Source organism: Arachis ipaensis, chromosome B10 (genome assembly GCF_059453495.1).
Source record: "Arachis ipaensis isolate K30076 ecotype BB chromosome B10, ASM5945349v1, whole genome shotgun sequence".
NCBI lineage: Eukaryota > Viridiplantae > Streptophyta > Magnoliopsida > Fabales > Fabaceae > Arachis > Arachis ipaensis.
This window is the reverse complement of record NC_142435.1, coordinates 11,906,034-11,922,101: the sequence shown is the minus strand read 5'-3', so window position 1 is coordinate 11,922,101 and position 16,068 is coordinate 11,906,034. Positions and strand designations below refer to the sequence as shown.

At 37.4% G+C, this 16,068-nt stretch overlaps 1 protein-coding gene across 1 annotated transcript; it reads left to right on the top strand.

Annotated features, from left to right (window-relative positions):
* The first annotated feature begins 2,126 nt into the window (after positions 1 to 2,126).
* On the top strand, positions 2,127 to 4,540 carry LOC148579156 (uncharacterized). The gene is made up of 3 exons (XM_088488995.1): positions 2,127 to 2,260; positions 3,578 to 4,363; positions 4,435 to 4,540. Exons 1-3 carry the CDS (start codon positions 2,127 to 2,129, stop codon positions 4,538 to 4,540), a joined length of 1,026 nt encoding a protein of 341 aa, XP_088345121.1.
* Positions 4,541 to 16,068: the final 11,528 nt, after the last annotated feature.

The following is a 16,068-nucleotide window of genomic DNA, read 5'->3' as shown; positions in this document are numbered from 1 at the left end:
TCAGCACAATTAAGTAGTCAACATGTGAGTTAACTGAGCTCAAAGCTTTCATAACAAATGATAATATTATTTTTCAAACTTTCAACTTAGAAAAAAGGAGTTACCTACAAGAAATAAGCCAAATTCATAATAAAAACTGTGGCCTTAAGAAAGAAGCAAGGATTACAAAATCTATTAAAAAAAAAACTTATTTTGTACTCAACTATTTATATGCTTCATATGAGCATATATAGAAAATAAGCTACATGTTAAAATTGTTTTAGTATAAAATATTAATTTCAACATCTTTGGTAATCAACGAAGTTTTATAAAAACTTTCTTTACCATTGTAATACAAGAAGAGTTTAACTAAATTAAAGATAAATAAGGCTGAGTAGGATATCAGAAAAAATTATTCTTTTTTCATTTAAATCAAGTATTAATTAATCAATATTTTTAAAATATTATAAATTATACATGAAAATTATTAGGAAGTTAACAATTCATCTTTTCAAGTTAAAATTAATTTGTACTCAGTTTTTTATGCTTTATAAGAGTAAATGTAGAAAAATAAGTAATGTCACTATTTTAAACTTTTTTTTTCAAAAAAATTTAAGGTACTATTTGATTAATAAAATAAATCAACTAGCTATGACAACTTACAATTTAAAGTAGAAACATAGTTAATGCATTAATCACTACTTCAGAACAAAATACAAATGGTTGATAGGATTATAAAGTTCAAAACTTTTGGTATACCAATGAAGTAAAAAAGATAAAAAAAAAAAGATTTTAAGTCATGATATGTGTAGCTTAATTAAAAAAAGCTTTCATTATTATTATAATAAAACATTTGATTTACGTGATTTAAACAAAAGTAAACCTTAATACAATATAAGATATAAAATATATTTAACTTAAAAAAAATTATAAATAATAAAATTCAAAACTCCCAAGACATCCAACACTATTAAGATATATACAAATATCATGAATCTTCCGATAATTAATCTGTTGTTTGATAACAAAAAGAATTTCAAAAATAGCTGCACAAAAACTATATAAAAATGATACAAAAAATAAAATTATTACTAAATATTTATTGTACACTATTAAGGTATATACAAATATGATCAATATTCTGATAAGTAATCTGCTAAAAAAAAAAAAAAAAAAAAAGCTTTTCAAAAATACTTACACAAAAACTATATAAAAATGATATAAAAAATAAAATTATTACTAAATATTTATTGTTTAATTTATTGTCAATCTTTATTTTAAATGTTTAATATTTTTTAGTTGTAAAGTTATCTTTTTATATCCATATATATATATTACACTAAATATTAACTACTTCAACTAACTTAGTTTGAAATAGTAGAAGACTTAGTTTAGTATAGCTAAACAAATTTTAGTTATATGGAAACAGATAAAGTAACTAAGTTCCATCTTTTCCATCTCCTTTGCAAAACTGAATTAGACTAATTAATGAGTGATTGTATTGGATATTACCCACTAAGACCTATATAACTCATGACATCATGTTTTCACAAAACAGTGACCTTATCTGCTCAGAGAACAATCACTTCACCGACTGGATATCTTTAAATGCAACTTTTATCAAAAATGATTTACTAACATGTATATTATTAATATCGGTTTTCATATAGGACTTACATGATAAAATAAGGCCAAAATAAGCTACATCCACCCCAGCCGTTCTAATGGTTTCCTTCCAATTGACCTCAACCCCTCTCTTTTTAGTTATTTCGTTAAACTCAGCCCTTTCACAGTTGGAAGAGAAAACTTATCATATCCTTTTTTGTAACATGGAAAACTATGCTGCAGCTCACAAACATGCAATACCTTCATTACCTAAAGATTTAATCTTCTATATTTTATCCAAACTGACCCTGCTACCGTTTGCAAGTGCAAATTCTTGTCACATGATTGGAGAGAAACGCAATCAGGTTTAGAGTTTGTCTCAAAGTATTATCAATTGTTTTCACAGGCTCATCCTTCCATTCTAATTCATGTTTTCTTTCCAACCTGGAGAGGGGAAAAATTGCTTCATTAGACTCGATCCAAAACGAGATAATTGACTATTTTTCTCACTGCTAGCAGAGTTGGGTGATGCTGACAAAGTAATGGTAATAGGCATAGAGAATGGAAATATATGTCTTTCTTACAACCTGTTGCAATATGAAGCAAAGATAATAGTTTGGAATGCATTTACTGGATCAAAGAGACAAATTCCTCCACCAAAATTCTTGCGGTTCAAGTTTTTTTTTTCAGCTTTTGCTTTTGCTTACTTTCCAAAAAGCATGCATTATTGCATACTTCATGTAACACCCTCACTATCAGAATGTCACGCTTTCGGCTGCGCCATTCTGATAGCAAAAAGTATTACAACAACTTTATATACTTAATAATAAAATAGGAACCTTTGACTCGAAACCATATCGCTGTTTTCTTTGAAAAACTGGAAAAATACTTTATCTTAAAAACAGACAAGCATATACATATGAACAAAGATTCTTACATAAGTAGCTTATGAATATAATATACATACAGAACATACAATTCATGTCCCTCTTTTAAAATATAATATTGATGGCGAGGGAAAAATAAATAACAATTAAACTAATTTCACAACAAAATCGTATAAGCAAAGTAGCAATTAAACTCTTCGTAAGCCTTTTCGTTCGTCTCCTGAAAAGATAAAGCTGTAGGGGGTGAGAACCTAACCACACTGTAACACCCTACCACACAGAGTTTTACGCTTAAGCCATAAAGTAGAGGTAGTGTGGTATTACGACCTCTAAAAATAAAATATATACATAATAATATTGAAGAGAATACAATATACGAGGAGCCTTGAATAACGGATAAAGAAAAATCGCTAAATAAAAAGCGCATTAGCGCAACACTCAGAAAACGTGATTACTTGTGCGCGAAGAAAACTAAGTTCACTAGCAAGTTTATACAAAGTGTAAGACCCAGAACCTTTGAAAAGTTTTTTTATGATCAAGTCTCAAATCATATGGTTATTTATAGCCTTAATTTCAGAAATTATTTTATTAAAGGTAATTAAGGCAAGTTTTGATTTATTGAATTTGAGACGAGTTATGATTATTATCCAATTTTATAATTATTGGATTATTTTCTATATGTAAATCATATAGTTAGTAGTTGTGAAATAAAAAGGATTTTTATATGATTTTGGACTAAATAATTAATATTTTAGAATATTGATATTACTATTTTGGAAAATGAAGAAAATAAGTATATTATTTCTAATTATTTGGTGGAGACATTTTGTTGAAAATAATTTGTGAAATTGATGAACAAATAGTATTTTCTATATATAATTAGTGTTGGATTTAATTTGGGTTTCAATTATTATATTATTCCCAATTTTATTCGAAACTACCAAATTACCCCTAACCCTAATTTTCAAAATAAGGAAACTCTAACCCAGTAACCCGTTAACCGACCCGGTTCCCTTTTTGCCCACACTTAGCTCCCTAGCCCTCAGCAGCCGAAACCCTTCCCCCCAAAGCAACAGCACACAAAGTTTCCTTTGATTCCCTGAAAGAAAGAAACGAAGAAAGGGAGGAGGGAAACAGGAGATCAGAGAAGTGGAGAGGGGAAGAGGAAGGACGGCGCCGGCGGGCATCACTGCCACCGCGCCGTCGTGTCGCCGTCGTGTCGCCGTCGAAGGAGAGGAAGCCGTGAACCAAAGTCACGGGCGGAAGAGAGAGCGCGAGACAGGGCACGCGAGGCAGAGCCGCAACTGCTGGGTTGCCGTCCAGCCTCACCCCACCTTCCAGCCTTCATCACCACCGCGTCCACGCCGTGCCGCCGCCTCTGCTCGTCACACCATCACTCCTAGCCGCGCCGTCGCCGAGGAGTCGTCAATGTCGAGGGATCCCAGAGGAGAGAAACTGCGCGACTTTGAGGGAGGAAAGCGCGGGCCAGTGACGCGAGGAGCACGACCCGTTGCGCCGCCGTGTGCTAACGCCGTCGTCCTCACCGTGCCGCCATCACCTTTGCCACCGAGACAGTCGCCGTCATTTATGGTAGAGCAGAGAGGGAGAGCTTGGGAGCAGAGCAGATGCGAGAGATCTGGGGCTGAGCTGGGAGTCCAGCCACCGCACCCGACCGTGCTTGCGTCACCGGCGCCGCCTCTGTTGGAACCGCCGTGCTGCGCGAGGCTAACGCTTCCTCTGTCGGAAAAAGCCGCCATTAGAACCCTTACTGATTTGGTGAGCCTTTCCCCTGTTTCTGGTTCTGTCACAGCCATTCCTGGAGGAGAAGTCAGTCGTGCCGCCGTGCCTGGCCGCCGGAAAACGCCATTTACCGTCACCGGAATACACTGCCGGTAAGGTCTTGTTAATGGATTCTGTTTCTTTTGAATTTCGAGAATACCATAGTCACGGCTTGTTGCTGCAGCGGTCATCTGAGTCGCGTAGAGGGAGGACGAGTCACTGGGTGTCGCCGCACCTGGCCTTCGTTGCCTCTGTTGCTGGAAACAGCCACCGAGTTCTCTGTTTGGTAAGAAATCATGTTTCGAAAAGCCTCGCGTTAGTATTCTGTTGTGTTCGGTTAATGAATATGAGTTTTAATAACATGGGGTCGAGTCCTGATTATTGTATGTTGCGATTAGTGTTGCTATGGTTATTGCGAACGTGGCTGGGAGCTGAGGTCTTGGTTGCCGTCAGTTCGGGTTGAGGCGGAAAGGACCCTGTGAGGCATTTGGGTTATGGATTTGCGTTTTGAGGTAGGGGCGCTTTCCAAAAACTATGTTTTGTGTATTGGAATTATTACATATGGATACTGGTGTGAGATATTGTGTATTTGGTGATTGTATCGGCCTTATGTATAATTTGATTGTATCGAATGATTATGAATGTTTGTTTGGCTGAATTGTTGTGCGGCTTTGTGAAATGTAATGTTTTGAAGCTGATTCTTTAAATATTTGAAATCTGAGTTTAATCCGTTGAGGATTGGTTTGAATTGAGTCAATTGTTTTGATGATGTGAAAGATAGAATACTCTTTGAAATTCAGCCTGGTTTGCTTTCACTGATTTGGTTTTGATAAATGATTTGTTGCTGAACCGATTCTTTAAAGCTTTGGGAATGAGTTAAATTGATTGATATTGAGTTGATTTCTGAAATAGTTTCCTTGAGATATGCCACTGAGGCGACTGTTGGATTTAGCTTGCTTTTGAATTGATTTCTGGTTTTGGGCTGTTAAAAAGGAATGAGAATCGGTTTAGTTGGGACCCGAACCGGGTGGCAAAAGTCCAAGTTTTAGGGGAGGTGCTGCCGAAATTTCTACAAAATCCTACTCTTGTTTGTAAAGTTATTTAAAAAGGGTTGGATTTGAGAAATTGTATTAATTGATTTATTAAGAGAATATTTATGTTTTCAAGCTTAATTTATTTAATGAACTTTATGCGTTGAGTTCAGCTTATTTAGAAACGAACTATTTGTACAGTTTGAATCACTGAAGGAAAGAATGAGGCTCTAATATTGATTTCAATATAAAAAGGAGCTTTTAGTGATTTTAAAGGAATTTAGACTTTTGATTGAGTAATCAAGTTTGAGGCATTTTGGAAGAGTTAGAAAAATGGGTTCCAAAAAGAAACCTGAAAGTGGTTTGATTCAAATGAACCGGTTCCGTTTCAAATGAGTTGATTTTTGGACCGGGTTGGAACTTGTGATTTTGTATGATCGGTTTCATAATAAATTCAGTTTTATTTACTTGAACCGGGAATCTATGATTTTAAAAGTTTCAATAGATTTTAAGAAATTTATATAAGTTGACCTTCCCTAAAGACTTGGGACTCTGCCGAGAAACTTTTGTTATGAAATCCCATTGTTGTATGGGTGATTTTGAATACTTTGAAATAAATCTTTAACTTTCCATGGTTGTGGAAGTTTTGGAAAGAGGAAGCCGAGAGTGGCTTATTTCAAAAAGGGAATTTTCCTTGAGTAAAATTGGCTTATGAGCCTGAGATAATTTGAGAAATGAGATCTTTAAAGCCAAGGCTGAAAAAAGTTGAAACTTGATTTCAAAGTGAAATGAATTGAGAAAATGATTTATGGCTTAAATGCTGATTTCATGAATTTGATGATTTTGAATGTGGAAGTGCTGTTTTATTATGAGCCGGAATGGCTATATATGATTATGAATATTGACTGGTTCTGGATTGAACCGTGAGCCGGAATGGCTGTGTGTGATTATCAATATTGGCTGGTTCTGGACTAAACCGTAAGCCGGATGGCTAAGATGGATGTTGATCCATGGATGAGAATGAATGCATGTATATGCTGAATTATTGATAATTGTGATTTTTGCACTTCCACTATTGGAGATGAGGGTTTCCCTGGGTAGTAGCAATGGCTAGCCACCATGTGCTCCAGGTTGAGACTCGAAGCTCTGTTAACCCAATGTCGTAAGTGTGGCCGGGCACTGTGAAAGGCCCGGATGAGCTCGCCCCCATAAATATTCACCAGTGATGGTGATGGATAAATATTCACCAGTGAGGGTGATGGATATGGATCATGATTATGATCAAGTTTATGATGAGTATAACTCTAGTTGGGGATGCACGACAGAGGGACAGTCCAATGGTTAGCTACCAGGACTTGTCAGGTTGGCTCTATAACCGACAGATGATATCATCAGCCACTAAGGACAGGCATGCATCATATGCATTTGTGTGACATTGGTTGGGTGTGCATATTATACTTGGTTTGCCTATGTGATTAATTGCTAACTGTTCTACTTGTAATAACTGTTTGTTTGTGCTTGAACTTCCTTCCTGTGTTTGCATCTGGGACTCTGTTGGATTGTGGTGATTGGTTGTTGGTTGGATTGTTTGGGCCTAGGGCCGTGGTTGAATTGAGATGGACCGATGGTTGGTTTCGGTATTGTGGTTATGGTTTGGAAATGCGTGAAAGGCTAATTTGGTTCAGCATAGATAAACCTTCTGAAATGCTTTTGAATATTGTTTTAAATGAACAGTTTCTTCTTTCAGAAAAAGGATTTCAGATTTCTCTTTTATTATAAACGGTTGTTTTTTAAAAGAGGCATAAGATGGTTATTAATCATTGGTATGGTTTATCTTCATGTATCCTATTACAGTAATTCCCAAAAACCCTCTACTGAGAACCCTTTCGAGGATGATGTTCTCACCCCCTACATTTTTTCCCCTTTCAGGATATGGGCGCAGAAGTTACGAAGAGCTTATTTAATTGTTGTTGTGATGCTCTGTATTGTTTTAGTTATGGTTTACTGCACCCTCGCCTTTATCTTGATATAATCTGTAAGAGGGATAGGAATTGTATTGGATTATGTTTGTAATATTATTTATATATATTTATGTATATATTTATGGATGTACGTTATCGAACGAAAGTATCTTTGGGAGCGGTATTGCGGTTTAAAGTTTTAAACAGGCTCATATTTTAGTATTAATTAATATAAGTGTCGTCGTAATGTCCGAACTATCATAGTCGCGCAGCCGGAAGTGCGAGCTTTGGTAGTTAGGGTGTTACACAAAGGTTAATATAAGAGGATCAAGGAGACAAAATAACAAGCCCCTAACTCAGCCTGCGAAGCTAAGGCTGGTCGGAGAATATTTACATACATATATATATATAATCCACAAATCCAAAATACAAAATAAACCCTAAATATCCATAAACCTCTAAGAGGTATAGAATATAGTAGCTGTTTGGAGAGTTAAGTACATATATAAACATAAGCTATACATCAAAATAAAACCCAGAAACTGCTCCATTACAGAAGTTCAGACGCCTACCGAGGAGCCTCTCGACCTGCATCTGAAAAACAACAACACAGTATGGGGTGAGAACCGGAGGTTCTCAGCATGGTAAAGGTGCCATGCATATAAGATATAAGGTCCTGGAAATGCGAAAGGCAATCCTAGAATGCCGACACTCAGATTATAAAGCTTAAAATTACTAAACAGAAACCATAAAAGGGGTAGGTGTCTAGGGAATTCTAAACTCAACTTAAACTTTATCTTAACACTCATCCTATCCACCTTTCCTGCATTCCTCCATCTCCAGTGAGTTTACAAATACAGACAAACATGCAATTGCAAGCACAGGTAGGAGACAAGTAGTGCAAGTAGCAATTATCACAATTATCAATATATATTCATTTAGTCAATCCCAAATAAGGCATAGCAAACAAACAAACAAAATACATATGATGAATGTCTATCCTACTGGCCGTGAGCTCACGTGTCGATTACTTTGCCAGAATCTGACACATCTGGTAGCTAACCCAGACATTGGTCTCTAGGTTGCACATCTTCAGGAGGATCATAAACGAAGGAGAGTGCATTTCCACCTTCTCCTAGAGGTTTCACAAAGGAGAGTGCCCTTCCACATCGAAGGAGTGTGCCTTTCCACCTTGCAACCAGAGAAGAATATGGGGGAAACAATACAAAGGAGAGTGCCTTTCCACCTTCTCCACATCCTCGTCACGATAAGAGAGGGAACTTCCGTCCTCAACTTGCCATTCAAACATATTTCCAAGTTAATACGCAAGCGGGATCACACCCAGACCTTGTCATATCGATCATTTCGGCCACATACACATCTCGACCTTTCCATCCACACACAATCATCCCAAATCTCATCATTTATCATCATCATTTCCTTACATTCATTCTTTATAACCATAGTTTAGCATGGTCTCATACATACACCTCATATCATTGCAAATTATACCTAATTCATCATTTAAGATTATTACTTCACTCTCATGTTATCACATTTTCCTAACTTCAGCTCATTACTAGACTTACTACTATAGTTTAGGGCTAAAAGAATGAAAACGGAGGTTTAAAATTTTGAAATTAGGCTTGAAAACACAAAATACAATTTTGCTGAAACAGGGGCCACGTGTACACGTGGGCCATGTGTACATGTGGAAGTGCACTACTGAAATGTCACGCATACGCGTGGGGGTGCATTTAGGCCATTTTGCGTACGCATCCCACTTTACGTGTACGCATGCAAACCAAGCAGTAGCGTTTATCCGCGAAGGAGGTATATGCGTACGCAAAAATTCCATGTCACGCATACACATGGACATGCGTTTTTCCAAAAATTTCACTAAGTTTCAAAAGCTGCAGAATTTTAGTTTTTAACCTCAAACTTCCGACACGCATAACTTTTTCGTTTTAAATCATTTTTCATCCGTTCTTTGAACGGTGTAAGCTTCACGAACCCAATTTTCACATAAAATAAGTTTGAAATCATTTGGGGGACCGGAAGCCAAGTTATGGCTCGCCGATGTTTGGCCAAAAACCAATTTCATACCAAGTTCAAAACCTCAATTTTCTTAAAATAAGCAACTTCAATCCAACCTACCACACTCCTAAATCCTCAGCACAACACACATTCCTCAACACCACAACAGCCACCATACTTTACCATATCATAATCACCAATACCATACATTCCCTTTCCAAATACATCAACAAAATCATAATTCACTATCCTAAACTCATATATTCATATTCTCAAGCCATTAACCATCAATTCATCAACTCATATATTCATATTCTCAAGCCATTAACCATCAATTCATCAATTTACAATTTGACATTATCATTAGTAATAGTCATCTAATTAATTACACAACACGTATCACAATTTACCACAAAGATACTAAGCAACAAACATTCATTTACATTCCAACCTATCCTATAGTTCTCTAGCCTAAGTTTTCACACGACATTATATATTACATACGTGAAACCTAAACTATACCTTGGCTGATTTCCATGTATTGTCCAAGGCAAATCACCGAAGCCACACATCCCCACAAGTCCAAAAATTACCAAAGCATTAACACCAATCCTCCACCAAGCCTAAAATGTCCAAAATCAAGTTCCAATATATGCATAAACACCTAAGTTCACATTGTTCACATATCCATATACAAATTCAATACCCAATACGTAAATTCAAGAAATTTACTATGGTTCTCAAATCCTCACCTTATCCAAGCGTCACACAAGCAAGAGTGTATGTTCCCCTCAAGCTAATTTGAACCTAAACATCAAGACATTGAATTTCAATAACCAAAGCCCCAAAATTTCAAAAATCCAAGAGAATGAGAGGCTCAGATGGAAGTCAAGGTTTCTTACCAAAATTGGGCACCGGGCTTCGTAGAGCTCGACGTGGTGGCCGCAAACTGTGCGGCGATCGGAGCTCGGAGCGAGAAGATTTGGAGATTTGAACTTGGAACAAGGGTTAGGGAAATTTGCTATGTTCTTCCTCCCCCTTGTGTGTTTCAGCGTGGCTTGCTGAATGGGAGAAGAGGAGAACTCTCCTCTTTAAGCTATTGGGCCAATAGGTTGGGCCTTAGGCCCATTTTAGGCCCGGTTCAACCGATTTGGCCCGTTCGGCCCAATCTTGGGCCAAATTCTTTGAAATTGGTGTCAAAATTCTCGTTTTAATGAGCTCTATCCTAATTTAATATAATATTCACATTTATAATTTTTTATTAAAAATTAATTTATTGGCTAATTATTCGCTAATTTTGTGGGGTTTGCATCCTACCCACCTAATTAAGAATTTTGTCCTCAAAATTCAAATTCAGTTATTTGAAAAGAAGTGTGGGTAGTAGTCTCGTTTCGGATTCAATACTTCTCGGTCTTAATCACTTGGTCTCAACTGCTCACCGTTCCTAATTTGTTGAGATATCTTCCAAGAAGGTACAACTTCCCTTTTTCAACTATCTAGGCCTTCCCTCTCTCTTTACCTGCTAGCTTCACGCAGTTAAAATCTTTGTTCGAATTCAGTGATCCCTTCTCCGTTGTTTCTGTTGTCAATCTAAGACTTAGGTGTCAAATTCCTCATGATTAGATCGATACCCAAGTGACTAACGTATCACGCCACCTTAATATATACCCTGGTCATTTTTCCTCCGATAGGTGAAAGGTGGATGGATTTTTGTCATTCAATTCACAATACCTAATGGTATTAAATTCTTCGATTACTGCTAGAAGTTTTTTCTACCGGGGCGTCGTCATGGCATCATAAGGTTGCATCCACCCATGTCCTAAGTCCTTGGTTAATGTATCATTAGGTTTAGATGTGATGAATCTCGACACAAAGGTTGCTTTCTCCTCTCAAAGTTCGAAAACTTGCTATATTGGAGCATCTAAATAATCAGTGCATATGCGTCGATTGAACCGCATACAACACGGTCGACAAAATTAAAGCTAAAGATCTTTTCTTGTTGTGGTATACTACGCATTCCATCTTCCATATTTTAAAAGTTTTGCTCTTAATGAGTTATCTTCCTGATGGCTATTTTTAGAAACTATACAAGATGTTTACCGAGCTCGAGGCAACTTCTGAAAAACATCAAGCTGAGAGACGTTCACATCACACGACCATAGTTCATAAGTAATGAAAAAGGACATCTGGTATGATGACCGTACTATGTCTCAAGATGATAAACAAAACGCACAAGAAGAAAAATCAAGATTCATAGTAAGAGAGGAATTCGATCTTAAAATCGTGAGAGAGAAAATCAAGGAATTTTGAGTCAAGTAAGTCTCAACTGAATTCTGAAGAATAAAAATTGCAAAGGTGAGCAACTCCGCTCACAACAAATTTCTCAAGTTCAGAATTGACATAAGTATGTCCAGACAAGGTTCGTGCAAGTAAGGAGTAAAAATTCGGAAGATGGCCAATTCATTACGAGTGTTGCAACATTTATCGGGTACTCGCGGGTTACTTATATTTGTCTTGTATGGCTAAATGACGAGAGCTGATAAGGTTGGGAATTAGTGAGTAGGCTTGTGGTAAGATCGGTTCTAGTTTGTTTAATGGCATTGTAAGGGGTGAATTTGTGGTTGATTGTGGTGAAAGTTGATTGCGTGTGAGTTGAGAACAAGTGCACATTTTCAAGATAGAAAGTGAAGCTGAGGCATAGAGGAGTTGAATAATTTTAAAAGAATAATCAGCTTTAAATGTTAAAAGGGCTTCCAAAAGTAGACAAGCTATGAACTAAGAAGTAGGATCGGGAGAGATACTAAATAGCCAACTATAGTGTTGAAATAAGCTCAAGTAATGAGTATGGAAATGTTTGGGCTGCTGACTTGTGATGTAACCATGGTATACGGAGGATTTGACAAATGTGATATTGTAATTGGCTTTTAGATTAAACTACAGTAAGTTGATTATCGAAAGTCTTTCTGTTGTTTTCTTCCTCTTCCTTTGACATCACCGGTATTTCACACTGGGAACGCTTAATTGAACGGACTTCGTTTCTATTACCCATCTCATCTGACTCTCTAAGCTCTGCCGATTTTAACGGTGTTATGGTACACAAGGTAACTATGAATGATTCGGCCCTCGGCTCTAATCTTTATCTCTACTCTCTCTCTCTCTCTCTCTCTCTCTCTCTCTCTCTCTCTCTCTCTCTCTCTCTCTCTCTCTCTCTCTCTCTCTCTCTCTCTCTCTCTCTCTCTCTCTCTCTCTCTCGCCACCTGATCAATTTGCAGCTAAAAGCTAAATCTATGTCATGCCTTTTCCTCGCGGTTTTGGGTTGTTAGGATTGACACCTACAGTTCTGGTTTATCTTAAGTATGGATAAGTGCGATGTCTCACTTCCGATAACGCAAATAAATTTCAGAAATCAGTTTCAGCCTACATCCTCCTCGTTGTGACCCACCGTCACCTTGGGCCCTCCTACGTGGATAAACTATTGCCCTATGCCTCTGATTCACTTATCTCTAAGAGTCTTGATCATTCGCCCAACGCCAACCAGAAACTTCACTAAACTCTGCAAGCTTTGACGGTAATACCCTACTCGGAACGATTTGGTTTGGTTCTAAGTCCTACACTAAGCTTGACATTTTACTGTTAGATTTTTCTTCCTTATCTTAGGCTATGAGTAATTATGATACCCCAGGATGTTACATTGCTCCCTAAATGTGGGGATTGCAATTACCTTAACCTTGTGATTGTGCTCGATCTGTATCATGAGTTTTCCCCACATGGATTAGGACAGTCTTTAACTAGATGCCCTGGTGATCCGCACCGGTAACACAGACCTTGCTTGTTTTTATGCTGCCTATTTGGTCGGTAGTTCTCAGTCTTCTTGAATTCTTGACTCCTTGGTGCCAAGTTCTGATGGTGGTCTCTTCGGCGAGACTCCCGGTTATCATTCTTTTCCATGGCTGCGTTCCTCACACATTCTTCAGCTATTCGGCTCTTGTTCACAAGTTTAGAAAACACCCTGATCTCTATTAGTGCCACAAAGCTCAGAATATCACTCCGAAGCCCCCCTCGCACTTAATGCACTTCCATTCTGCAAAATCCTCAGGCGCACCTTGGCAAATGCGAGAAAATCGGCACAGTTCTTAGAATCTGTTATTATACTCAGCAACAGTCACTTGGCCTTGTTTTAATTGAAATGTTTCAAGTTCTTTGGCGTTTCTGACTGAGCTTGGAAAATACTTTCTATAAAATTATGTGCGGAACACTTCCCAAGAGATTACAACATCGTTTGGCTGCAGGATACGCCACGTTCCCTGCCACCAAAACTGAGCCTCGCCTTGCAGCTGATAAGTTCCAAATTCAACCCACTGCTCTTCGAAAACCTGCTGAGCCTGCAGCGCCCGTTCCATTGCCTGAATCCAATTATCCGCTTCGGTGGGATTTGAGGTTCCCCTGAAGGTCGGAGGGTGAACCTTTAGAAAAGAGGAAAGCGTCATAAGGCCGTCTTCGCCATTATTTCCATTGTTCCCATTGTTCATCTGGTGTCCCAGCGCTTCGGCTGTCGCCTGCATAGCCACAGCCATGTTTTCCATCGCAGCCATGAAATCTACAGGGTTATTCCCTTCTTAGTTCGGGAATAGCATTTCCTATTCTGCCTCTATCTCGCCTATGACCGAGTCCGCGAGTCGACATCTGGTCCCTATACACACCAAACAAGTGATATCAAGTTGATCAATCTCAATATCGCAAGTTTAATGCTTTAAGTTCCAAATGCATGCTCATGAACGTTTATGCCACATATATCAGTTAGATATCCTTATAGCACATAGACACATACACAGAGAATGCACAAAAGCATAATTAGTTCGTCCCTCAGGCTCTATGGCTACGTTTGTTTTGTGTATCTTTCAATACATAGACATAGAGATATAGACACTGAAGACACAGACACAACAAGACACAAATTTTTTAAACTTGTTTGGTATACAAATACAAAACAGAAGACACAAATCACAATCACGTTAAATTTCAATATTACGCTTATTGCAAATCTTATCAGTACCACCGCTACACAACTACTATCTCAACCAAACTATCACCATTAACAATTAGCCACCATTTCAACAAAAAATAACTACCAATAATAATCTAAAACTAAATAACAAATTTAATCCAACAAATATCAACCAAAAAATTCAATCTAACAAAATTAATACAAAATTATTTTCACAAAAATTTAAACAAATAAAAAATTAAATTATACAAAAACAAAAAAATAGTGCCAGTAGGGAGAACGGATCTGGAACATAGTTACAAAGTACGGATCTAAAAACACAGTGTGCGGAAGAACGGATAACGAATCTGAAAAGATGCTAACAGACGAGAGAACGGTGTGCAGATCTGAATTGTTGACGAGAAGTGAAGCAGAAGCAACAACACAGTGAAGAGATAACCGTGAAGAGACAAAAAAAGTGAGGGAGGAGAAAAGGGAGGAAGGGATGGGGTGGTAGCGGGGTCTGGGTGGAAGAAAGGGAGGAGAGGCGGTGGAAGAAAGGTAGTGGAAGGAAAGGAAGAAGAGAGGCGGCAGTGATTTGGGTGGAAGAAAAGGAGGAAGAGATGCGGCGGCAGACTAGTGGTATGACGGGAGGAGAAGCGGTGGTGGTCGAAGTGACAAGAAGAGAAGATGAGAGGTTAAACTCTCTGTATTTTGGAAGTGGGAGGGAAAATATATAAAAAGAGAGGAAAAGAATTTGAAATATAATTATGAAAATTAAATGTTAAAAATAGTGTGCTCAAGTTTAGTATTCCACCCTCCATGTTTGGTAACCAAAGAAAATTAGCCAAAAACAGGCATAACTTGCCTTATTTAGCATTCATTAATTGTTGTGACAATTAATTAATGCTAAATAAGACAAATTCTGACTGTTTTTTTTTTTTTTACCTAGCATTATCCCCTTGTTATACACAAATTTTATGTCTTTGTATGTCTTTGTGTCTTCTCGTATTCATTAGAATTTTGTGTCTTACTAACTAAATAAAAAACGTGTGTTTCTATGTTTATGTCTTTGAGTAAACACACCCAGTAACCAAACGCACGCTAAGAGAATGTTGGACTGCATTCTACGCGCACACATTCTTAATTTCTTATGGTAGATGGCAATAAAAAAAGAATAAACCACTTATATTTGTGGTGGTAAATGACGTGAACATGAACTAATTCTACTTTTGTAAACAAAGGTAAAACAAGCATAACGTCATAAAGTGTGGAGTGTTGTCACGTAATTGTCGCTTCTTTTCGTTTTGGAAGTTGGAAATTGGATTTGGGACACCTCGTTCAACTTTTTCCCCTTTTTCTTCTGGTTTGGATAAATCTTCAGTTGCTTATGGTTTTCGTTTTTTTGGGAAAACTTTAGATGCTTCCATTAGGCCTTATGTTTCAGTTTTTGTGCGTTACAAACTTACAATTGGGCCTTAATTAATGGGCCTTTGTTAATCCACAAAGTCGGATCCTTCGTACTCTCACTACTCTGAAGGCTTGGAGTCTTGGGCATGCACGACCCAAGAAGAAAGGTAAACAATTTATGGATTGCATTTAAAAAGACAAACGTGATAAGATCAATGTTACTAGTAATTGACTTGTGCAATGGATTTCCATTATTCATGTAAAATTGTAAATACTAAATAGACGACAATGGTGTAGGTCAGATCCATCTGAAATTTGCTGACCTGTAATATATTTAGGATTGAGGGAGTTTACAAGGATTATTATATCCTTTACGCAAGTAAAGTTTTGTCTCG